This window comes from Anomalospiza imberbis, chromosome 14 (assembly GCF_031753505.1).
Source record: "Anomalospiza imberbis isolate Cuckoo-Finch-1a 21T00152 chromosome 14, ASM3175350v1, whole genome shotgun sequence".
NCBI classification, from domain to species: Eukaryota; Metazoa; Chordata; class Aves; order Passeriformes; family Viduidae; genus Anomalospiza; species Anomalospiza imberbis.
In genome coordinates, this window is record NC_089694.1 from 4,306,683 (window position 1) to 4,331,801 (window position 25,119).

A 25,119-nucleotide genomic window follows, 5' to 3' on the forward strand; every position below is an offset into this window, starting at 1 on the left:
CCTTTTGGGAGCAGTGGTGGAATATCAAATTGAACACTCAGATTCTGTGGTCGCTCTGAGGTCGGTACAACAGAGCTGGATTGAGGTCAAGAACCACCACAGTTTGTCAGATTGTGACACCACCGAGGCTGAGAAATGACAGAAAAAAGTGATTCACTGACACAATTCTCTGACACCTTTGGATCTGAATTTCGGAGGCCAGAATGGTTTAAACTGACAGTCTGGGCTCTAAACAGATGTGCTAACACCATTTCTGTGTGTTTCTGAAGAGAGGGAACCAGACTCACTTCTTTTATTTCTGACAGAATTTGCAGCAGTAGAAGTAAACCCAATGAAATTTGCCCACTTTGCATTTTTGTTACATTGAGGGAAAACCAAAGATCAAGAAACCCCTTCTAAAATCCTTAAGATTCTGGTTTTGACATATAGTTTCACATATTACCTAATACTAAGGAAAATGATTTAACAGAAATTGCAATATAATGTGCTTCAAACTTTTTGGAAAATGGGAAATAAATCCCAGTCTTCAATCTCTTTTAATTGTTACTTAGTGGCAAGCTACTCAATCTTCCATAGCTTCATTTATTTTCCTCACTTACAAAAAAGTTACAAAGCAAGCCAGGAGAGTTTAAAGGCAAACCATTCCAGCTGTTGGGATCAACACAGAAGGAAGACAAAGCAAAAAAGACAAGGGACGAGGGAATGGGTCTGAAGGTATTTGGTAAATCTTGGGACAGAAGAGGCCAAGTCCTTGGCTGTGTTTGTACCACACTGCCAGGGCCAGACCCTCGTGTGCTGCAGTATCAGGGGTTCACCAGGTTTTCTTTCACAATTATCCTCTATGCCTTCTCTTTGCAATAACTCAGCGCTCTCTAATAAGGATGGCAATTTCCTCTGTGTCCCACCAGGGTCTCACTGCTCTCTCACGCAGCATTCCAAGACATTTCTGATATAGGAAGCACTTGTTCTTAGTACCTCTGTAAAGAGATTAGAATTAAATCAGTAGCATGACACACGCTCCCCAGTATGCTTGCTATTAAAACAATCTGTATCTAATCAAACTACATTTTTATGTATTTCTTTTCTTAGTATGTGCTGCTTCTGAGTGTTCACTCACCAAGAGCTTTGGAAGATGATTTTCATGCAAATAACTGGAAGCATTACCACTGTGTGCACACAAACTGAAACAGCTTTGGAAATATTTAAAAACATTTCAGCAGGGTCTGTAACGTTCCTGAAGAAAACACCTGCACAGTGAAAGGTGGCTGGAGGCTTTCTGTTAGCTCACATCTTTACTTAGTGACAAACACTATCAATTTAGTGATGATTTGTATTCAGTACCAGGATGGATGATATAATTAATATGCAGAGTATGTAATTAATATGCATAGCACATCATTAATATGCAGAGGGATGTGATTGATACGTACCCGGTACTGTCTCGCCTCTGGATAAACTGGGTAAGGCAAACCCTTCCTGGGATAGTCAAACTCATCCCCCTGGGCTCGGGACTGAGGGAAATAATCTGATGCTGGTTCTGCTGCCCTTAGAGGCTGAGCATACATGGGACTATGCAAAAGAGAAAAAGGTTATTAAAACCTTATAATATACTGAAAATTGCACAAAGGATCAGTTTAAACTGATATATAAAAATATTAAAGCTCACTACTGCATGCACAGCACTGAGGCAGTAACATCTAAAAGGTCTTTTAAGTTCATTTTACTGTCAAACCCTCATCCTGCAAACAGAGAAGACTGAATTTATAGAAGCAGCTTTCTCTTTAAGCTTTTATTTTCTTTTCACAACAAACAATGCCACAGCACCTAATTTTCTATATTTCTACAATTATTTTCAAAATGGCTTAAATTCACCATAGCCATGCCTTCAACATTTATATTGAAGAAACCAGCCCTCCTTGAGGGACTAAAACAGCAGCAAGCTCCAGCCTGTCTCTGCAGCAGAACCCTGCTACGTGTGAGGAGACTGTTGTGCTCTCACTGAGCTGCACCCTGGCAAACAAGTTCTCTGCAGAAGTTGCAGTAAGAGCTGCAGCAGTTGGTGCTGAGGTGGATTCAAGTGAGGAAGCACAAGCAGGGAACTGTGATTCTAAACAGTAATAAAATCAATGCCTCTGGGATTAGAGGAAAACCAGAGAAGCCTCTGGATAAGGCAGTATTTTAGGATTTGTATGTGAATAATCCAGTCAAAAGCTTTGGCATTTACTGGACCTTTGTTGCTTGCTGTGCCACTGGCAAAGCTGCAAAGTCATTCTGAGTCTCCAAACCAGAGTATAAAGTGAGAATGAGCAGCACAAAAGACAAAAAATAGCAGTATACCTGTAATTCTGCCTTTGATTTGGGATTGAGGCATCATTAAAATCTTCTCTTTTCAGTACAGGTTTTGGAATTTGTCCAACCCAGACTTCCTGTGTGTAGGGGATCAGGTGGTTACACAGAGCAAAATGACAACAAATTAGAATAACCAGCTCTCCAGGTACAGAATGTTAGAAGGTATAAACCAGTTTTTCACTTACAAAACACAATGTCTAAGCTACAACTCAGTCTGAGGTGTGAGAAAGCCCTAATTCCTGTAGCCCCAACCCAAAAAGATTCCTTTTACAAAGGGTTTTCTTTCCTACCAAACTGCAGGGTTGGGTCTGATTCACACCTTGGGAACAACAGCATCAGCAGGACTAAATTCTGAATTAGTTAAAAATTGAACAGCACCATCTCCTGGTAAAGACAGGCTCAGACCAACTGCATTGCCAAGCTATTGATACTCTACAGATGGATTTAGCAGAAAATAATGTAGTAGACTAAATTATTTTCTCCGTTTTCTCAGACAGCATTCAATGTCTTCTTCTCATACACTGTGTGATCCTTAATATGTAAAATAATCCCTTGAAGTACCCAATGAGGAAATGAACATACACACACACACAAATATTCCCTTTCAGTGATTCTTTGTATTTTATATTGATTTTTAATGGTATTTATCCATCTTTTCTCTTGACACCCACTAGTTCAAGCCATGATCTCTACTACATCTTACATATGGAGAAAACTGACACAGCAGAGCACGATCTCTTTTTAAAGCTGGTCTTCTAGCTGGCCAAAAATGGAAATAGTTGTTTGAACATTCTGCAAAAATAATCCCTAGTTCTTTGTTTTCTCCTACACAAATTACTTTCACTTAATCCTCAATGACAAGTTTCACCTTCTCACATGCATTCAGCTGATTTTGGAAATCAATGCTAGGAGACTTTAAACTCAAATTCCCCTTTTTTTTTGCTATCCCCATTGCATTGTGCTGAATCACCGAGGCCTGGGGGCTGTGCTGTGCCCCCCTGTGCCATCTCTTACCCCGGCTGGCTGCCGGTGCCCGTGCCCGGGGCTGGCAGCTGTGTCAGTGCTGAATGCAGGGTTCTGCTGTGCTCCACTGTATGGAGGCTTTGGCTGCTTCCTGGGGGGCACAGTGGGAATTTCTGGAGGCTTTTGCTGCTTCCTGGGGGGGAACAATGGGAATTCAGAGCATTAGCAATGGTGAGGGTCTTGACAGATGTTTTTGGTGCTGCACATCGGTTCAACAGCCATGTCAGAGCTTTAGATGTCCTGTGGCAATGGCTGTACAAGAGCTGGGTATTATTACAGCTTTTCTATGTCAGAGCAAGTGCCAGTGACACACTTCTGGGGCTCAGTGACAGAAGAAAAAACCCATATTGTCTGTGTACTTGGGAGAGATGTCACTGGGAAAAAGTGTTGAAAGCAAAAAGCTCAAATTGCCAATATCTGAGACCCAAGAGTGGGAGGAATCGTGTTTAAACACCAAGCCTCTTGTCAATGGTTATCAGTCTTACTCCTTTTTTTTTTAAACCTGTGGAAAAAAATCCCTGAGAGCAAATAAATCAGAAACACACATTTGCTAGTGTTGGATTTAAGTAGTAAATGTACTTATCAATCTTTAAAGCTTGCCTGGTGAGCCCTAAAGAAAAGCAATGACTGAGAGTGAGGTGGTAAAATGCTGAGTAAGTGCTGAGTGCTCAGGTAAGATGCTTTGAGTTAGTTTTAAATTGTATAAATAGTATTTTGGCAGTATGGCAACCTTGTGCTTTTAAACATCCAGAGGTTAAAAATTAACCAGAATACCAGACTCCTTTTGCTGTACTTCCATTTTGAGTACAAAACTCCTTCTAAGTGCACTTACCCAGCTTTTTTCATTTTCAAGCAGTAGACAGCAGAAAATATTACAACCACTGTGATAACCAGTGCCACTGCAGGAAGAGTAGCCACTAAAATGAAATCCAGAGTGTTCCAAAGGTGGTTACATTTGGGGCCCATATACCAGTACTCCTTCCAGCCCGTTCTGTAGTAATCACATCTGCAAATAAAAACATTCACTTTTAGCAACAGCATTTTAATTCAAAAGTAAGCCATACCAAAAAAGTATAGTATTTTGCTATATATATATTTATTATTCAACACGGCAGGGGCCAAGAGAGTCACCATTGTTCCTGTTTGTTTAAAGGTGTTTTTTATCTTAGTTACACCCATCTGTTTCCAGATTTGATGCAAAAGTTCTTTGCCAGGCTCTGAGTAACCAAGTCCGAGTTGGCATTTCAGGAGTCCAAGATAAGCAGCTTTGATGGGAACAGGGTGCAGTACCCAAGTCATGGCCTAGCTCAGGTCAAAGGTCTCTTTGTCTGCTGTCAGCATGGCAAAGCTGCTGAGTGGAAGGGAAACCTCACATTTCTGTCTGTCATTATGATATAGATTTTTTAAAAGGAAAAAAACCCCAACTATGTAATGGAGAACAGAACATTAAGATATCTAATTTTTTTTAACTCAAAAGAAAATTTGATCAACCTGAGAAAAAAAATGAACTTGCAATTACACAGCTAATTCTGTTCTAAAGTAAAATAGTTGAGAAAACAGGAAGCCTGTAAAAATTGAGGATTACAGTGATTACGTACATTAGGAATGACATGGACCACACATATATTTAAAAAAAAAACACTATGCCCAAATCCCAGATTTGATTCTTTTTACCAGAGCTATAAGCTTATGCAGATTGTAAATGAAGATCAGCATTTATTTTCATGGATCACTTTGGAGGATCTAAATTCATAATTTAGAATATATTTGACATTTACATTGTGTATACTTAAACAAACAAACCAAGCCCACATACTACCCGCAAAAAGGCTCTCCATCTTTACACTGACAAGGAATATTTTCAGGACAGAACTCATCTGTATTACCCAGACAGGCCTCAAAGTCCACAACTCCATTGCAGTTGGCTGTGAATTAAAACAGAGTAAGAATTTAATGCAATTATGCAGTAACATACTGTCAGTGGGCTGTGTTGCTAATTACACCAGAAATTTATGCTTCACATGTACTCTATTGATGATATTAAATCTTACTTTCCAGTGACTTGTCCCTTGAAAATTTTGAAGCTATTTGAGAAATGAAAATTTACCTGCTTAAATTACTTTACCCTGAATGTGAACCCATCTTCCAGTTGGCCAGGAAATTGTATGGCTTGTGTTGTTATGGTTTTTATCCCATAATTTAAAGTGTGGTTTTGTCTCAATTCCACGATATATCATCTCTGGCTTGTTGGCAAAGACTAAAAGTCATGAGACTCATTAGAGATTCCAACCTTCCAGTTATAATCCAAATTAGAACCTTTTCGTGTGTTTTTCAATGGGATTATTCCTTGTCTTAGCCTACAAAAGGATCTGGTTTGCATTATGTTGGTTCTCCTCTCTCTTTTGCTGTGTAAACACTGTGCTGTAAATTATGTTCCAGAATCTGAGTGTTTACAGTATTTCACAGGTATTTGGCTGCTAAAAATAACTCCCTCAGCAGCCTGAATCATCATCAAACACCAGCGTGTTTGGCACTCCCACCCTACATCCTTTGCTACCTGTTCTCTCCTGCTCAATACTCAGACTCAACGCCAGGCACCAACCTGACCACTCAGAAAAGCCCCCAAACTGCCACCAGAGCCAAATCTAATTGTGCACAACTCTTCCCAGTGAGAGGAGCCACGTTTGGAATGAAGCCAGAGTCAGAACTGGCCGAGATCTCTGAGCAGACCCTTCTGAGCCCAGCAGGCATCTGCTGGAGCAGCTTTAATGGCACTGCCACTGTCAGACAGACTCCCCACCAGAACAAACTCCTGATTGATGCATTATTAGCCCAAGGAAGTGTGCTGGGAGCAGCCTGCACTGCAAAAAGAGATGGAAGCCTCCTTCCTTTCCACTGTCCAAGACCATCTAATCCAACATTTGCTGCTTATCAGAGGTAAATCTAAATGATTACAGTGACCAAGGCTTGTACCAATCCATTTACACACACTGCATGCTCTCCTCTCAAGAGGCATCAGCACTGGAACATTTTCCAAGAAAACCTAACTACAGGTCATGTGTTATGGCTACAAAGTACAGAAAAATGAAAAATACCAAGTAGTATTTGGCATGGTTCATCTGGGAGATAAGCAATCTTTTTAGCTACCCCTCTGGTCATTAACACAATTACAATTCCTTTAGCAGTGATACAAAAAATACTAAGGCAGCAGAAAATCACCAGCTGTGAATCTGCTGGGCGAGAGGGAGTGTGTGCCCTTTGCTATTAAAGCTCTAATATTCCATGTGATAAAGGAACTCACTGCTGAGCTCTTCAAAATACTGGGGTCTACATAAATGACAGGTTAGCCTTCAAGTGGTAACTTGTTTTTGCAAATGAAAGTTTAGAGTAGCATTAAAAAATTCCTCAGATCACAAACCAAAACTGTTATTAGAAAAATAATAACTGCAGCTGGTTTACACCACTACTGACTTAGGGATACCCAATTACATGTAACTGATAGCTACCAGATACAGAACAGTGATGATAAAATAAATAAATATATCAATAAAATATGTGGGAAATCTTGCCATAAAATAATTGCAGGCCAATACTGGTCTAACAGAACCAGAAACAATTCCATTACTTCGCTACTCACTTAAAATAACTTTTCTATCAGTGCATTCTGGTTGTCATGCTCTTAAATATTGATGATTTTCTCCCTGTTAGTACCAAAAAAAAAAGTCTAAGAACACTTGCTATAAAAAAAGTATATATTTTTTTTAACCCATATACAAAGTGTTTTTTTCCCCACTGAAAAAGAACCAAACCATTTAACTAATTTAAAAATACCCTTCTGAAATTCAGAGACTGACTCAAAATGATCCCAACCCACCAGGAGACTGAGTTTCAGATGTAATTAATTCATATGGTTGTAACCTTTTCCCTGTGACACCAAACACAGGACAGCAGCTGTCTCACCAAGGTTTTCACATTTGCATTGCTTTGCTGTTATTTCAAATAAACCCAGCCTAAAGCCTAAGGAGAATTCCCAAGCAGCAGTCCCCCTCAAGGGACTGCAGTGCCCCAGCAGCACTCCCCAGAGGAGTGGCCATGGCCACGTCCCTGCTCTAAGAAGCCAGAAAACAGAATTCCAGCAGCTCTTACGTTGTGAAGCTTCACTCAGCAAGGGGCTGGCCAGGACCAGGACACACAGCAGGACCTTCAGAAAGGACATCCTGGGCCTTTTCTTCCAGACTTTGCCAGCAGCAGAATAAACTTCCCTTTCTGCTGCTGTGGATTGTGGATTTTGAGCTTGGTTTACAGCATCCTTCTCTATCTAGAATTACTAATTAACGTAAAACTGATACAGCTTTCTGATATTGTACTCAGCATATTTTCCTTTATGAAACTAGGTAGTTTCATAAAAATATCTCATTAATCTTGCTACTTTTGAACTTTTGAAATTAGATGTGAGGTATTCATTTAACAACCTAAATTTCAACACACTAAGGTATCTGTCAGGAGCCTTTCTCTCTTCTCCTTTTAGGCTTATGTTACCTTTTACAGATAACAAACTTGGACTGCATTTGCAGACAATTTCCTGGAACAGGCATTGTTTTTAAAGACAAAGCCACGGTCTTGAAGTCATCAAAGACGGAAGTGATGGGAAGGATGGAATCCTGTAATTGGATGTATCCACCATTAAGTTTTGTCAATTAATTTTCCATTTTTCTGAGAAAAGAACAGAAAATACCCATGTGGCAAGGATGAGTGATGACAGAAACTCACACCTTAGCACACACCCTGTCATTTTTCCTCTTTATTATTTAGAGTCCTTAAAAATTCTCAACATTCACTGCACAAGAAGATCCTGACACTGTGGTCATTCCAAACACTACTCAGGTTACACCCAAATTTTGTGTTTAACTGCATTGAAGCTGAAGTTAGCACAAGCATTGTTCCTAGCACAGGGCTTTCAAAACTAATCCATATCTGATAAAATCCCAACGTGGATTTCCTAATTTGACAGGAGCTGGCTGCTTATGCAAACATGCCAAGCACAGTTACATTAATAACAAAAGGTAAACTTTAACCTTTGCTTTTCAAAGGATAAATAATGATCTCTAAAAATCAATGCCTAGCAAATTCTTGAAAGAATGCTGCTTTGGCTAAAGCCCAACAGCACTTAATATTACAGCAGTAGATAAGAGATTCTCAGTCCTGCCAGAAGATTGCTTTACAACAGACCACAACAAAGAAATTAATATTTACCTCAGTGAAACAAATTGCATGATCCTTCTTCAGATGTAAGGCAGAAGTGTGAAGAAGCAGCTCCTGCAGATGCTCCATTCTCCTGCTGACAGGGAATTCCCCTCTGGCTCCAGCTCCCAGCTGTTCAGTGTGAGTCTCACGTTGGCTGATGAACAAACACCTTTACCTGGGCTGTCAGATTTGGTTCAAGGACGCAGAAATGCAATGGGCAGTTTTTACCTTGGGTGAGATGTTTTAATGTAGCAAAACAAGCCCCAAACTCTTGACTTTGCTACATCATTGGCCTGTATTGGATGCAGAGGGTTTGGACCTAGCCTCAGGAAGGGCTGTAGAGGCTGAGGTTTCTGTTTTTAGCGCCCACTTGGGTAACAGCAAATAAACCCAGTGCCAGCAGACCTGAACAGCTGAGAGCTTTGTACTGCACAGCACACCCATTTCCTCCTCTTATTGTCTGAGTTTCTGGAACTCAGCACAATCAAGAGCCAAGTAATGCATTCTATAACAACACCCAGGCTCATTCAATTTCTTCAAAGAGAGACACAGAAGTAAATCAAAGTTACTGACCAAAATTCATGGTGGAAGATGGAACTGCTCATGATCTTTAATCTTAATTCATTTCAGAGCTGGTTCAAGATGGCTGTGGAGACCAGTCTCTCCTCCTGCAGCATTGCAGGGGTCCTAAGTGACAAACCAAGCTCAACTATGGATTCCCCAAACGCTGGTGTCAGGACTGCTACAAATAGAGCCCAGAAAAAGTTACCAAGGCTTGAAATCATGACAGGCTCAGTTTACACCTATTCCCTGGTCACAGCAATGGAATTTCTTTCAGCTGCTGCTGCAAAATCCATCTCCTATGTCTGTAAACAAAAGGACAAAGGAGTAACTGCACCTTGAACAAGGGTGTTTGCCCACAGTGAACCCAGGGTTTCACTGGGGCTGTTCTCTGCCTCTGGTCCACACAAAAACACATCAGGGCCAGGAAGAAAGACTCATTGACTTCTAGGAGGGCTTCCATCACAGCCTTTCTTGGCTGCAGCTTGCCATCAGCACATAGCTGAGCTTGGCTTCTGGGAATCCTGCACTTTAAAATAAAAGCCACACACAGTCCAGTGCCTACTGATTGTCCTTTTTAAAAAGTACTGGCTTCACGGGACCCCACTTTCTTTTGGATTTAAAATATGTTTTCAGCATTTCACTAAAATGCTCCAAACTTTCACTACAAGGTAACAACATTGCTGCATTCCAATACCTTTCTAGTATCTCCCAAGCTGTTCAAGAATCACAGGGACAATGTGCCACTAAAACAGCCCCATTGCTCATTCACACTATTTTCCTCCTTTTGAGTAATTCACTCTTTAGGTTACACCATGGGTTACATAATTTATGACCCTTGCTTGGCAAATTTCTTTATCTGGAAGACTGGCACAGTCACACTGAGACAAACACATTTCCCACCTGCTTCCTTCTTGAACAGTGTCACTCCTCCAGCATGGATAAAAACTTTAGTTTTTTCCAAGTCCTGAAGTATACCATTCTTTAGAAAAAAATTCCAAGAAAAGAAAATGGAAGCACTTCTCAAAATGTAGGCCACTGAGCACTGGTCTGTCCTGCTGCTTCAGGGATTTCTTCCAGGAGTGTTTCAGTACTTCAGGGGTGAAATTTTCCCCCCCAACATTAATAAACCAAGTGTGACTTAGTGATTACAAATGAACTGTCAAAAAGTACTTGAAAGGAAAGGAATTGACAATTTTCCTACAGATGAAAACAACAGGCAGAAATTAAATTTAGTTTTTAAAAAGTATCTTATCACCCTTTATTTCCAGGTGCTTTGCAGCGATATGACAAAATAAAGTATCACAATCAATTTTATGTAAATAAAAAATTAATATCAACAAGCTCCAAATCTCTCTATATTGAATACAATCAAACATAAATAAAAACACCATGCATTAAATTAAAGCTATTTCTGTATTATAAAATACCATGTGACCCCATTCTTTAAGACCTTGATTTCTTCACAAATATATAACTTATATAAAAATTATAATATACATTTTTACTTTTAGGATGTATTATTGCATTGTGAAATAAACTTAAGTGACTCTTAAGGATACATTTGAGAGGCATTTCAAAGTGCTTCACTATAAATTAATAAAATCGTGTCTCACAATAAAACTTTTCCCATGTTCTATGTTAACTTTTCAGTGTAACAGATTTGTCTACTGGGTCTGAAATCTTCAAGAGACCAAGTCAGGCACATGGTTACCCAGGACTCACAAGCATGGCATCATGTAGATGTCAATTTGCTTTTTTAAAGCCATTGCATAGCACCTTTACTAGAAATTACTAGTACAGACATGTGGCTACAGCTCCTTGCAGTCTGCTGTGAAGTATTAAATAACCCCTGATGGTTCAGATGTCCGAACAAAGCAGAGAACACACCCAGCCAGAATACAAAACCTTCCATACTTCTCTCCCACTTTCTTTGGCTGCAGTTAGGAAGAGTTGTCTTTAGCTGTACCTGTTTCACAACCAAAACCTTCTAATTTTAACCTTTCTGTGTGGGGATAGTAAACAAAAACTGGTAATACAAATAAAACAAACAGAAAATTACCCTGCCTTGAGGAGAAAGAGCAATCTCAGCTGATGAAAAATGTAAATTAAAAAATGACAATAACAGCAGCAGCAACACCATCAACTGGTGTGGGTTGGAAGGGACCTTACAGCCCCTTTTCTTCCACCCCTGCCACAGGGACACTGCACTATCCCAGGCTGCTCCAAGCCCTGTCCCACCTGGCCCCGGACACTTCCAGGGATGGGGCAGCCACCTGGCAAACCCCGAGCTGGAATAATCCTGTGCTGCTCACTCCTCTCACCTACCAAAAAATGACACAGCACAGGGACTCCATTCTGTGAGCTACAGATCTGCATCCCTCATCCTGCTGTTCAGCAGAATGGACAGGAACACTCAAATTACGTCCCAGAAGATGTTCAACTCTGAGGTTTAGTTCTATCCCAGCGTTGCCCTAAGGAGTAATTTGAGCCTGAAATCCAGCCCCAGGAGAGCTTTGTGCCTCAGGGCCATGCACAGCATGAACAGGATCAGGGCTGCAATGGAAGGGGCTGGCATGGAACTCCTGACTCCTGCCTGCCCAACCAAAGAGCCAAGGGACATCTGCAGAGCAGACACCCCCACCTGCATCACCAGATCTGAGTGGAAATGCCCTCAGTACATGGGCAGTCCCAGGCAGTTCCTGGCACCAGGGAAGAGGCAGTGTCCCAAGGCTGCTCTCCTGAGAAGGGCAGATGTGCTGGTTCCCTAACAGCAATCCTGCAGCTCCTCTCCCTGCTCCCACGAGACCAATTCCTGGGCAGAGTTTTTCATTAAGGCCTGAAAAATCTCACCACACTAAACTCCTGTAAAATCCAAGCAAATCTCCATCATCTCACCTTTCCTGTGGACTTGCTGTGGTAGCATCACTCAAAGCTAGAATTTAACAATTTAGGAGTAGATGGCTTTTCCTTCATGTTTTTATCCAGAATGTTATCAAAGGGAGACAGATAATACAATTTCTGGCACCCAGTCATGCACTTGAAAATTATAATTTCTTCACAATTTCCACTTATCTGTTTCCCTGGAAATGGTATATGAAGCCCAGACATCTAATTTTTCTACTCCTCTCTCTATGATGAAACACTAAATGTGTCACTAAATGTGTCCAGGACCTCTCTGAAGATTGATTTAATATCCTCTGATTGCTGCCTGAATTCTGACAGTTGCCTGGGCCTTTAAGAAATGATTAAAGAAACAAAGGCATTAAATCCTGTCAGCTGTTTCAGGCAAGTTTAACTAACAGAATTCTTCTTTTAAACTTCTGACTTCACCTTGCACTGGATTCTGTGTAACAAAAACCAACACTTCACCTGAAATTTGGATTTTAAAGTATCAATTTGTTTCTGACCATCCTAAAAGCTTTTCTTCTTTTGCTCATTCACCATATGTGCCTTCTGCACATTCCATCCTGCAACACCTCCTCACAACTTTGCTGATCCCACAGGGACAGCAGGAATTCTGCCTGTATTTCACTGGCATTTGCCTTTGCATCAGCAGCCTTGGAGAAGAAATCAGGTTGTGAAATTTCTTCTGAGCAGAAGGAGCAAATACCACATCACATCCCAGTGCTGAGAACAGCAGCATTTCAGGCTTTAGCCTTCCATCCACACTATCTGTCCATGTGGTTTCTCTTGCTTCCCCCTCAATTTCACAGCAAAGCCCATATTTTCCTTGATTAAAAGGTAACAGAATGAAGAGAAATGGAGGATGAACAGAAGTACAGGGATATACACCATAATAAAAGCAGTGTTTGAAAGTTTCATCCTAGGAAACTTAATTTCTAATATCATTCTTATGGAAAAACAGAATTTCACAGAAATCCTACCAAAATCAATGAGATACTGCATACATACTTATGTGATTAAAAAGTTGGCTGCCTGCTACTTCTGCATGTTTACTGTCAGCAGTTTAAACCTTGAAACTACAGATTTCCAACTTCCTAAACACTTCTACTGGATTTTATATAAATTCAGTATCAGTTTCATGGATTAAGCAACTCAAACACAGTTCTTCCAAGTATCAGAAGTAGGTGAAAGCTGATGCATAGTTTAGAAAGGATGTTTAGAGATCAGTTTTGTGTTTTTCCTCAACTTCAGAGACATTTGACCACAGCAGAGGTGTGCAGGACAAGGAATGTTTCCATTCACCTTTGTGAAAGAGGCAAACAGCACCAAATTATTTTGTAATGAAAAAAGTGACTCTTTTTTCATTACAACAGCTTTATAGCCAATGCTGTTCACATAATACAACCACACAGATTTTAAGATTTTAAGGATACTCAGACCAGCAGGAACTTGCACTTCATTCCAGAGCTGAAAGATAAAAGACAAAGAAGCCTCTGCAAACCCCATCCCTCACATTCTTCATTCACATCAATGAACATCCGAGCCAAAGCAGAGATACATTTACATTTTCAAATATCCTTTGTGAAGTGACATTTATTAGCAAGTTTGGCACAGAGAAGCCCCACTGGGAGAAGACACTGACAAATCTTGTTTTCTCAGTGTCTCACTAATGACACTGAATGAATTCCCACTGCTTATATGGAGTCAGGAACAAAATAAACATTAAACAGAATCATGTAAGTCAATAATACAAATTGGAGATAAGAAAATATCTGATGAAAATATACCTCACAGAGTATGTATTGTAAAGATTATTCCTTCCCTTCTTCCCTCCCCCTTATCTGTAATATTTTGCATTTTGCAAAGCAGACTTGGCTTAGCTCCTGGTGCTGTACATGTCCACATCTTCTGGGCTGGACTGACCGTGGTCCGTAAGTTTTGGATCAGGCTTAAATTTTGATGTCTTCACTGCTCCTGTTAGAAACAGTGAAAAAATATGGTTAAAAAGTATGCATATCCTTGAGCTGTAAGGAAAAAAAGCTTAGTGATACATTTTGAGAACTTCTGTATTACCAAACACTCAGAAAAGATCAAAATCTGTCTGTTCCAGTTCAGAGTGTGTTAAGAACTGATAGAGGAGGATGAGGGCATGTTGGAATGCTGGGCATAGCAGTGGATGGAGAACAGGACCTCTTCTCACTCTCCAACACCACTTCCTAACCCAGCAGACTGAGAGCAGAAATTGTGATGCTTTGCCCAACACATGGAAAGGAAGGGAAAGTTTGAGGCATGGAAAAAGTTCTCTAGTGTTTCTTGTCTAGGAGCAGAGCTGGATCCCACAACCAACCCTGCCAGATCTCCCCTGAAGCTGCTGCCAGATGGCAAGAATTCCAAATGAAGACAAACACTCTCACCTAGTTTCACTTCTGAACTTCCAAAAACCTCAAACTGAGTTTAGTAAAACACTGAAGCCCCCCACTCACTGAAGGACAGTGCACAGGCTGACATATTTACTGATACTGCAATTCCAGAGGATCTAGGGGAATATAAAGGCAGGTTTTCTGGGGCTGTGGCTCCTCTTCCTGATCTGCTTCTTTTCTAGCTACATCACTTGACCCAACAAAGGGTGTTACATTCTCCTGAAAGCTTTGCCCCACTTGGACTGAGAAAATAAACATCTCTGGCAACACAGATTCATTTAGGGCATGGATATTTTTGGCTGTATGAAGGACATGAACTAATTCCACCTATGAAAAGCAATGACAGATCTATAAACACAAACCCAATAAAGAGAGTTTGGCCTGGAGCAAGTGTAAAAACAGATCAAAGCATTCCACAAACTAAATCAGAAAAAGTTCAGGTGCAAAGCAGAGAACACATACTACAGTGAAAATAAAGGAAAAAAAATACTGAAAGTCTCATCCAAATACGTTCTGCTTGCTTTCCAGAAAAAAAATCTCTGGTCACAATTCCTTCCTTCCAAGTGATTTCCTTGTAACAAAATTTAGAAGTTGCCCTTACAACAGGTATTTCAAAACAAATTTAGTTCTCCTTTAATAGGTAATTCCACTGTTTTCTCTTAAAAATTGGACTACCAAATTTTTGCCTGTTAAACAGGCTGTTATGTGATCTAGTTGATTAGCTCAACCACTTAAGATGCACAAGGAACCACTGCAGAAAACCCAACAAAATAAAATCCAGTGCTTCATTTCTCAATTACACACCCTTTCATTCCACTATGGATCATCTCTGCAATGTTAGCAGAGGCTAAGAGTAATTAAATAAATTTGAGACTTCAATTTTCTAATTATAATCCAAATTAAAACCTTTTTGTGTGACTTACATTTGGATTATTCCTTATTTTGCCCTATGAAAGAACCTGGTTTACATTAATATTGGTTCTCTGACATTATTGAGAGAGAACAGCAAATATATAATTCTGTTATTATGACAGGGTCCACAGTGAGAAAATTATCACCTCCCTGAGGCTCTGAAATGTGTATTAAATGACAGCACGTAAAATATGCTCTCAAGAATAATATGCACTGACAGCTTGCTCCAGTTTAGAGCAAGAATAAGTGCAAAATTAAGTCAACTAATTGGATTTGCAAGTTGCCCTGAGATTACACTTGAAATGTTTAATTCACCTGATGAAGGCACTGGATCTTCATTACTCCAACACTCTACTGGAAAAGATTCTGTTCTGTTAAGTGATCTTGACTCAACAGCAGGCTCAGGTTTGGTACTAGAAATTCCCTTCTTTTTCTTATCTTCTTGCATAATTGGTTTTGACTCTTGCTGCAGCTGTGAACCAAATATTAATAAAAGAAAGCACATGGGTATATGCTTAATACATTATTGCAAAATAAATCTTTGAAGTCTGGGAGCTTATCTTTTATGAAATTCTTTTCAGATATGACATCATACAAAGATATTCAACTAGTCAGCTACACACAAGGGGCACAGCTGGCAAAAGTAAAATTCATGAAACCCCACAGATCAGATAGAATAAATTCAAGTAGAAGGGAAATTGTCATGAGTATCTACTTAGGACTGAAGCTGTGGTTTTATCTGAGACCCCCCAAGAACTTCACAAGTTCATTTCCAGGTGAGGAGCCTTTGCCTTACACACGACTGAAATAGCCCTGAGTGTTTACAGAACACTTACTACCCCTAGTTAGCAGGAGATGGAAAGATAAACCATGGTTGCACCCTGGTAATGAGAAATAATATGTCTTGGGAAGCGGCTTCACTCAGGGAAAAAAAAAACTGAAGTTAATAAAAGTATCTGTACCACATCAATTCTTGTTTTGCTATCAGTTAAATGACAGTTATCTGAATCTCATTTTCAAAACTCAGAATTCCATTTGTGCTTCTCAGAAGAAGGGTGAGGACTGCATGTCAATGAGCACTGTAAATTTAAAGCAAAATATTTCTACATGTTAATATAACTGAGAAATAGAAATTTTCTTTGAAAAGAGCAATGAGAAACTACTGTGCAAAGCTGCAATTTTACTTAGGAAGTGCTACTTTGTCAAGTTTTTATAAATTTCCACTTGAGGAAAATACACCTGTTGGTTAAACCACACATTTTGGGTTGGATAAACCCCACATTTAATTCTGGGATTACCAATCCAAATTCCATATATAATTTACAGAAGGTTCATATTGCCCTCTACTCTCTGCTGGCAAGGCTTCAGCTGTTTAATATGTCCTTTTTTGACTGCCTCACTTAAAAACCACACACAAAATCCCCTAAGAAACAGAAAAAGTAGAGAAACTAGAGGAAATTCCGAGGAGAACAAGAATTATATCAGAGTTAGAAAGCCTGCTCTGTAAAATAAGGTGAGCAAGAGAATGTCAAAAACCCTGATAAGTTTTCCATATGTAGTAGGTCAATATAAAGAGGTTACTGGTCATTTATTCACTATGGCTGCCACGAGGACAGGACAAGAAGAAGAAATGAATCAGCCATGGACAATTCATATCACAAGGTAAATAAACCAGACTTCCTGCAAGGGTTGTAGAGCAGTAAGCCAGTCATACCTACTGTAATCCTGAGTGTCTTTAGTCTAAATTCAGGGGCTGCTCTAAGACCAAAGCTTGAATCAAAATGGATCCTTTATACCAAGATAAAAAAGGAGCTCTAAAGAGAAACTCATTCTTCTCTTGTGCACCCTGCATGCATTGTGGGACTACAGAGAAGATCTCAGTATCTACTGGCATGAAAGGTGTAAAAACAATTAAATACTGAAGTAACAAAAAGATCAGACTGGGGTCTGTGCCTTGCTGAACACCATCAGTAAACCTTGAACAGCATCAGCAGAAGAGACCACAACTTTCTAAGCTCCCTCTCAATGTGTGAGCTGTCATTACTTCCCAAGTCCTACCTTGGTGACAGTTTCCTTGTCTGCCCACAGTGACCTCACAGCCTCATAGGTCTGATGACTTGCACAAAGTAACTTTTTCCCTGTTACCTATTTTGTAGAAAAACATAATTTAACAACAGTTTTTAATATACAAAGACAGACCATTCAAATGAAATTAATCACATCTGCATGAGAACATGCTTAATTCCATCCTAAGGCATCCACTTTTCAAGATCTACTGCATATTTCCTTTACATCAAATAAATTGTAAATAATATTTAAATTGATATTAGGAATCCACAGGAAACATTTCCATGCTAAATCCACCTACTCCAAATGAAATCAAACCCTGATCAGCAAACAGTGTGCTGGCAATGTTGGCACAATAGATGGACCAAGTTAAAGGATCCAAACTCGTCCCACTATGTTGGAAATGACCACAGATAAAACCAGAAGCTTACCTTAGCAATGACCACTGACTGAGCTGGGTAACAAACAGAATATCCTACAGTAGTAAGTCCCAATGGATACGCAATTTTCTTAAATCTAGAACCTGTACAAAGCCAATTATTTTGAATAATTAGACAAAAATGAAATGCAAACTAAGTAGTTGTAGCAATTAAATGCAGGAGAGATTGACATTCTGAAAGAGAAATAATCCCAAACTAGGTTTTCCAATATTATGAAGAATGAGAAGAAGAATTGTATCATTAGTCTGTCCAGTCCTGCTCTGTCAGGTCTCAGCCAGCTCCTAACAGCAATCAACAATGTCCCTCCATTTACCAGGAAGGATTTATTTAAGTCCCACAGGCTTTTGCCAATGTTTCAGGAGAGCATTCTGGCCACTAGAAATGTTACAAGCTCCATACCCCACAGCCAGTAATGAAAACAAGCCAACCCTACCTTTTCTTGCCAGCACTACACCAGCCAGGCCTGACACTGTAATTACAGCAGCTTTGGGAAGAAATTCCGGTGGAGGATTGTTCAGGTAAACATAAGCATCTAAGGAATGGAAAAAAAAAGACAAAAAAGAAGCAGGGCAATTCAGTATCAGTCATTTTATTTTATTTCCCACTTAAGAAATAAAGGTGAAAATGTTGATTTTACTGAGAGTTTATATAGATGAAATGAGACAGATACGTGACTTGCCTACCTTTTCCAAACTGAATTGAATCCATTATTCCATTTTTAATAAAGACATAGACACTCTACAAGGAAAGAAAAAACAAAACTAGAAAGTAAAATCTCTGCAAAAGTAGCTGTTCACACACATCTCAGCACAATGAGACAAAGAAATACTGTGTAAGTTTAAAAAATCCAAACCAATGACCTTCTAGAAAGGCTGTGGAGAGATCTACCCTCTTTGTGACAGACAAATACTTATATTTTTAAAACTTACATGGACAATTAATTAAAAAAAATCTCTCTAATGTAAGCTCCCTTTCAAAACGGACATCTCAGGAACTCTAGAGTAGGAAAACACCTGGATGCCAACTGTATAGGAAAATTCAATTATAAAATACAATCTTCTCCTCCCAGGAAAACTGAAGGAGTAACACCGAATTTATACCACCAGAGGTCAGTGCTACTCAGTGGCAGGAACTCATACAATAATTAATGACATTAAAAAGTTTGGTACAGCTTTATAACAAGATTACTTCAGTCATGCAGTCACTGACAACACTTTCACAGACCAGTGTAATCACAATTTACAGAAAATACATTTTGAAGACATTTTGATTTTTTTTTTCAACTATTAGGGTCTACATTTTTTTTGCAAAAATAAAACACAAGCACAAAATCTCCTCTGGCCAATAGCCAGGGTGAAGCTGCTGCTTCCCAGCAGGTACAAAAGCAGTAACAGGCACCACAGCTCCCTCTCCACCTGGAACACGCAGTAACAGAGCAGAGGGGTGTTTCTGATGGCTCCTGAGGAACAGCCTGCTGCAACAGATACATGGGCTGCATTCTGTTTGTCTTTTTTTGTAAGGTACTGCCCTTTGGAAGCAGCTCCCTCTCCATGGACTGCACCTGGAATTTCAGACTCCAAAACACCCTCAAGTTCTCCCAGCAAGAATTTACTGACGTAACTCCTGCTGTAGAAGGAGGGCTCATTTTTCCACCTGAATTTATCTTATGCAAAGACAAGGAACTGCCAAAAAACCCCTGCAGGGGGAAGTAACCTGTTTTCTCAGTGGTTGGCTGTAGTGCTGAGAGCACTGCAGGGTATGTTGGGTGCATCCCTTACCTGGCACCACCCAAAATAGCGGCCGGTCGTGCTCCGCAGGGCCGTGAGCTGCTGCTGCAGGTGCCCCGGCTGCTCCTCGATGTACCTGGACCTCAGGGGGGGTGCGCTGTAAATGGGGAGCTGCAAACAGAGCACAGCTGAGCAGCAGGGGCACAGCTCTGCTCTCATGAGCTGCTGCATTGCACGGGGGTTTTTCAAGCCTGCAAACCCTCAGCGTTCCCACTGCAGCACACAGACACTCTATGTGGAATTACAAACTTTTAGAGCTCCAAACTGACTCTACCCAAGTGGGACTTCACTCTTTGGAAGTGAAAACTGAAACAACTCGATGGGTTCTAAGAAGCAGAATTACTCAGTATGAAGCAAAGGCATGTGCAAGAATAATAAGAAGGTGAATGTGTGTATTACTAGAAATTGCACATGAGAAAAGGATTCATCAGTAAGTATTCTATTTTCACCTTTTCTGACTGCATTTTTGAAATACTGTAATAATGAAAATGAGACAAAACTTAACTAATTTAATATCATAACACTTTGTGTTTTATTTGAGCCATAGTGGTCAGTTATTTATTATCACATATTACTTTGCTATGTATTTCAGGCACTGGGTAATATAATTCAATGGTCAGAGTTGCTATACTGCAGGTTTTTCTAATATTATTTTGAAGACCAAGAAAGAGGAAGATTCATACCTTATCTGGCTTCACCAGCTGACTTTTTGACTCCTTTTCTGTTGCTGCATATACAGTAATACATACAAATGGCAGCCCAGAAGAAATGGCTGCCAGCTTTGCCACCTGGGACAGAGAGATGAAAAACGGGAGTCTTAATGCTGAAATTAAAATTTCCCTTTGGATTGATCAAATATGGGGTTAAACAAGTCACTTTTAAAACCTTTTTTAAGCATTATGCCTTCTAGAAATGTCTTCTGACTTACACAAAGATTTTCTGAAATTATAATGGTAAAGAAAAGGTTAAAGATCCTTGACAACAGTTTTATGTCTAAAATACCAGGAAGAACTTTGTGTTCAAAGCCACACTGATGCTTCCATCACCTGTTAGGGTCAATTCAGTTGTACTTTACTCAGCATGCAGGAACTCCACTTTTGAAGATTTATTAAAGAAAAACTATTTTAAACATATTATAATTCAGATTGCTTATTTCCACGCAGCTACCAGAACAAGACACCAATTTTCAGTAGACACTAGAAGAAAAACTGAATTTAAAAGTGTTAGAGCATGAGAAAGTTGTATTGCTCACTTAAAAAAATATTTTTTTTGAAGTCACAATAGATTCTCTTCTCAATGTAAAAGAGAAAGGTATACAGGGAATGATCAAAGTGGTCCAGCTCCTGACTGACAGTAATTGCTTTACTTTTGGGTGCCTGCAGACAAACATATAAAAGTTTAAAGATCCAAGGAAATAGCTGTACTAGCTAACATTTACTCTAGCAGTTATCCCGAGAGGGTTTCACTCTTTTCTACTGAAATCACAAAGAACCAGAGTAAAAGAAAAAGCAACATCACCTTGACTACAGTAAAGAGGCTTCACTGCATGGAGCTGTTCCTTTTCTAATCATGAGGTGCACTAAAAAGACCTCAATTAGCTAAGTTGTTCCTAGTACTAATTTTTTTGAATTATTTTATTAAAAGTTCCTTATAAGGCATTATGTATCAAACAATGAAAATCATGTATTGTTTAGCTAAAGAAACCAAAAAGTATTTTACCTATGAAAACTTCTACAGAATTTCTCAGTAGAAAAATTCTACTGAGAATTAAGAAATGGCAGGATCATATTGTTATATCAAACACTAGGAAAGCAGCACAGAGAAAAACACCTGCAACAGGCAGGAGCTGTAAAACACCCTGGGATTGCATGTTCAGCCAGTGGAATGACTCCAGAACATCAGTTGATAACTGACTTACAAATAAATAAAAATCTTCTTTTTGAGGAATCCAGGAAATTGCTGCAGGTACGAAAGCCAGGTGACATTTCTGGAGATGAATTCTGCACGGACACAGAGCTAGACACCACCAGAAGGAAAGGTCAATGGCCAGTGTTAAAACATTCCCTGTAACACCACTGCCAAGTTCCTGACCTACACTGACAACCTGAAGTTTCTTCCCCAGAAATAAAAAAACACACCAAAGACAAACAGACGTGGCAATATTTTTGATGAAAAGCCTGAACAGCAATTATTTGCTGAAGAAATGCATTATATGCTTTCTAGCAGAAAACTGTTGCAGCTATGCCTCTTAATAGTAGAAGTGGAGTAAGACCAAGCAAAATATAACAATAACACTGTGAAATGTACCTGGATAATTTTGGCTTTAAGTCTTTGCATTTCAAACAATCTGCTTCAAAGTGTTGGAATCTTATCAACGATCAAAAATACAGATTCTATAAAAAAAAAAAAGCTAAAAAGCTACATCACTACAAAGAATTCACTATCTTCCACTCAGAAGATGCAGAATACAAACTAAACCATAATACAGCCATATAGTTAATTTATGCTAATCTCCAAGACATTGTTTCCCACTGAGACTGCAAATTCTGTGTGCTTGCTTCAAGAATTGGAGCAGGAACCTTGCCCAGAAGGCAGGAACGGCCTCAAAATGGAATCAAAGGAGTGGAGTATATGCAAAAAACTGATGCATGGATTTATATAAAAAAATATACGACTTCTGTATCACAAAACGGGAATCTACTAGCCAGGTAAAAATAGGATTAAAATTTAGCAACTACCTTGTATTATATTGTCCATGAAAAAATGTTAATTAAAGAATAAAGAGTCATAGGTTTATGACTTTCTCCTACCACTCAGATGTCTTGAGGTGGGTCACAAAACTGGCTCACATCCCTTTGGTTTATGTTTCCCAGAAGTTACACGAGACATGATGATTGCCAGAAGCTCGTAGGCCAAATCCAGTATCCTAATTCAGGTATGTCTTTATAAATCTCTGAGGAAAACCACCAAAATCCCCCCAGAAATGGAACAGATCCTTCCACTTCACCTCAACTCACTGATATTCCACGGATTTGGTTTTAATCTTGGTCTGGTGAGTGACCCACAGAGAGTGAAATCTTAAGAAGAATAAAACACTTATTAATAAATATTTCACAGTAAATAGTAAAGAACACTCGTAAAATGATGTCACTTCACTAAAGGTACTGAATCATTCAGATTTATGTACTGAGCAGACCAAACTACTTCAGGATCACCCAGCCAGACAGCAAAGCCAAAGAGTTTCTTTTGCTGTAACAAACTAAAGTAAAATGCTGTATTTTAATATCTGTCTGTCCTCACTGGCACCATCCTTTCCTTTCCAGATATATACACATTTTAAATGCCTTAAAAAAGTAAATATGAAGATTCATGTGAGAGCAACCTATTCATCAATTTGACTGCCAACACTGGAAAACCTGTCTAAATATTTGTGAGAAAGCTTAGATCTTTACATGCATGTTTTTCTGTTTAAAGACACTGCATTATTCCTACAACTAGCGATATTTTAGATACTTGTAACCCTGTTAGCTCGTAACAGCACGATTTTAACAGCCTTGTTTTAGTGATGTACAGTACCACTAGCACTTTATCATGTTACTACCAAACTATCATCTTGATATTCCTCGAGCTGAAGGTGTTTCGGGGGCTGCGAGTACATGGGAGAAGAACCAGAAGAGCCACACCGCTTTTATTCCCTGCTGTACAATTTAACCACCTCTCGAACCAGCTCTCTCCCCGTCAAGTCCCACACCACCACGGAGACCTCTCACTGCCCCACTGCTCCACCTGACCCCGGCTTCCGCGGCACCGGGGGCTCCTTCCCGCCAGCACCGGCGGACCTGCGGGCGGGCCGGGCGCTCCCGAGGGGCCGCACGGAGCCGCCCCAGCCGTCCCGAGCCGGCGGAGGAGCGGGAGCGGAGCCTGAGGGGCAGCGGAGCCTGAGGGGCAGCGGAGCCGCGGGGCCGGGGCGGCGGCGGCCTGAGGGCGGGCGGACACTCACCTTGGCCGCCATGTTGGACAGCGCCGCGTACGGCGCGCGGGAAGGGCCGCGCCGGGCGGGGCCGAGGGGCCGGGGCGGGACCGCGCTCAGGCCGGGCGGGATCGCCCTCAGCCGGGGAGAGCGTCGCCCCGAAGCGGGCAGGGACGATCCCCCTCAGCCGGGGAGAGCATCGTCCCAAAGCGGGCAGGGACGATCCCCCTCAGCCGGAGAGAGCATCGTCCCAAAGCGGGCAGGGACGATCCCCCTCAGCCGGGGAGAGCATCGTCCCAAAGCGGGCAGGGACGATCCCCCTCAGCCGGGGAGGGCATCGTCCCAAAGCGGGCAGGGATGATCCCCCTCAGCCGGGGAGGGCATCGCCCTCAGCCGGCATGGCCCCGAAGCGGGCAGGGATGATCCCCCTCAGCCAGGGCGGGCGTCGCCCCATAGTGGGCAGGGATGGATTCCCCTCACCCGGCGCGGGATAGCCCTCAGCGGAGATCCCCTAAAGCAGGCAGAAATCCCCCTCAACCGCGGCGGGATCCCTAAAGCGGGCAGGGACGGATCCCCCTGACCCGGGCGGGATAGCCCGCAGCCGAGATCGCCTTCAGTCGGGCAGAGATCCGTCTCAGCCGCCATGGCCCTAAGGTGGCAGGGATCCCCCTCGGGCGGGGCAGGGATCGCGCCCCGGTCGGGCGGCATTGCCCTCAGCCGGGATCTCCTCAGATCGACAGCGGTGCCCCTCAGCCCGCATCGCCCTCGGCCAGGATCACCCTCAGAACACACACAATCCCCCATAAACACACAATCTAAGTGCAGATAATTCGTTTATTGAAGTCCAAATTTACAACTGAAGTTTACAACTTTTTCATTTTTTTTTTGTCCCAAAACAAAAGCTTTGTTTGAATTTAGGAAGAATAAATGTTTGGTTTTGTTTTTGTTTTTTTTTTTTTTTTTTTTTTAATAATGTACAGACTATATCTCTTAAATAAGTTAATATCTTTGAAAAAAGAGCAATATGTTCCTTTTTTTAATGTTGCAGTGCAACTTACAACTTACACGTCTGTGCAATGTACCATGAGGTATATGCCCAGTGAGCAACACACAGTGAAGTTTTCCATTCATAAATTTTCATTGTAGACACACAAAAAGTTAACAAGTTATTAATCTGTGATAGAAAACGCAGCCGGTTACAGTAATTCACACAGAACTCATCTGGAAAGAGGGAAAAAAGAAACCTAATGTTCATTGCCTATAGAAACTATTGGATTATCTCTCAACATAGACAAGTATAAAATTAAAAATACTGTTGTGAAACTGAAGAAATACTGTGTTATCCAGGGGTTGAAACCTCGTTTGACCTGTATTAGTCTAGAACCATTGGTTTTCTCTCTAGCATCCACGAGCTGAGGGATTTACTGCGGTACCGATGG

At 40.7% G+C, this 25,119-nt stretch overlaps 1 protein-coding gene and 1 long non-coding RNA gene across 4 annotated transcripts; both read right to left on the minus strand.

Annotated features, from left to right (window-relative positions):
* Window positions 1-3,442: 3,442 nt before the first annotated feature.
* On the minus strand, window positions 3,443-8,560 carry LOC137482327 (uncharacterized). Its single transcript, XR_011004013.1, has 4 exons — window positions 7,519-8,560; window positions 5,192-5,297; window positions 4,201-4,378; window positions 3,443-3,459 (listed from the first exon to the last, which is right to left on the minus strand). It is a non-coding gene; the product is annotated as an uncharacterized lncRNA (long non-coding RNA).
* A 1,848-nt stretch (window positions 8,561-10,408) lies between these two features.
* On the minus strand, window positions 10,409-23,810 carry APOOL (apolipoprotein O like). 3 transcript variants are annotated; one of them, XM_068204579.1, is made up of 9 exons: window positions 23,711-23,810; window positions 20,394-20,498; window positions 19,702-19,821; window positions 18,607-18,661; window positions 18,357-18,455; window positions 17,915-18,006; window positions 17,475-17,561; window positions 15,732-15,888; window positions 10,409-14,058 (listed from the first exon to the last, which is right to left on the minus strand). In XM_068204579.1, the coding sequence occupies exons 1-9, from the start codon at window positions 23,720-23,722 to the stop codon at window positions 13,961-13,963; spliced, it is 825 nt and encodes a 274-aa protein (XP_068060680.1). In that variant the 5' UTR covers window positions 23,723-23,810; the 3' UTR covers window positions 10,409-13,960. The 3 variants fall into 3 exon arrangements, with proteins under 3 accessions (XP_068060680.1, XP_068060679.1, XP_068060681.1); XM_068204578.1 differs by lacking the exon at window positions 23,711-23,810 and adding an exon at window positions 22,018-22,062; XM_068204580.1 differs by lacking the exons at window positions 18,357-18,455; window positions 23,711-23,810 and adding an exon at window positions 22,018-22,062.
* Window positions 23,811-25,119: the final 1,309 nt, after the last annotated feature.

What these genes read in the sequence shown, in the direction of transcription:
- APOOL (XM_068204578.1), bottom strand. Translation starts at nt 22,047, where the DNA reads ATGCAAAGACTTAAAGCCAAAATTATCCAG. An exon ending in TTCAATTCAGTTTGGAAAAG is followed by an intron (nt 18,456 to 18,606) that starts GTAGGCAAGTCA and finishes TCCATTCCTTAG; the next exon opens with ATGCTTATGTTTACCTGAAC. An exon ending in AGTCAGTGGTCATTGCTAAG is followed by an intron (nt 17,562 to 17,914) that starts GTAAGCTTCTGG and finishes TCTACAAAATAG; the next exon opens with GTAACAGGGAAAAAGTTACT.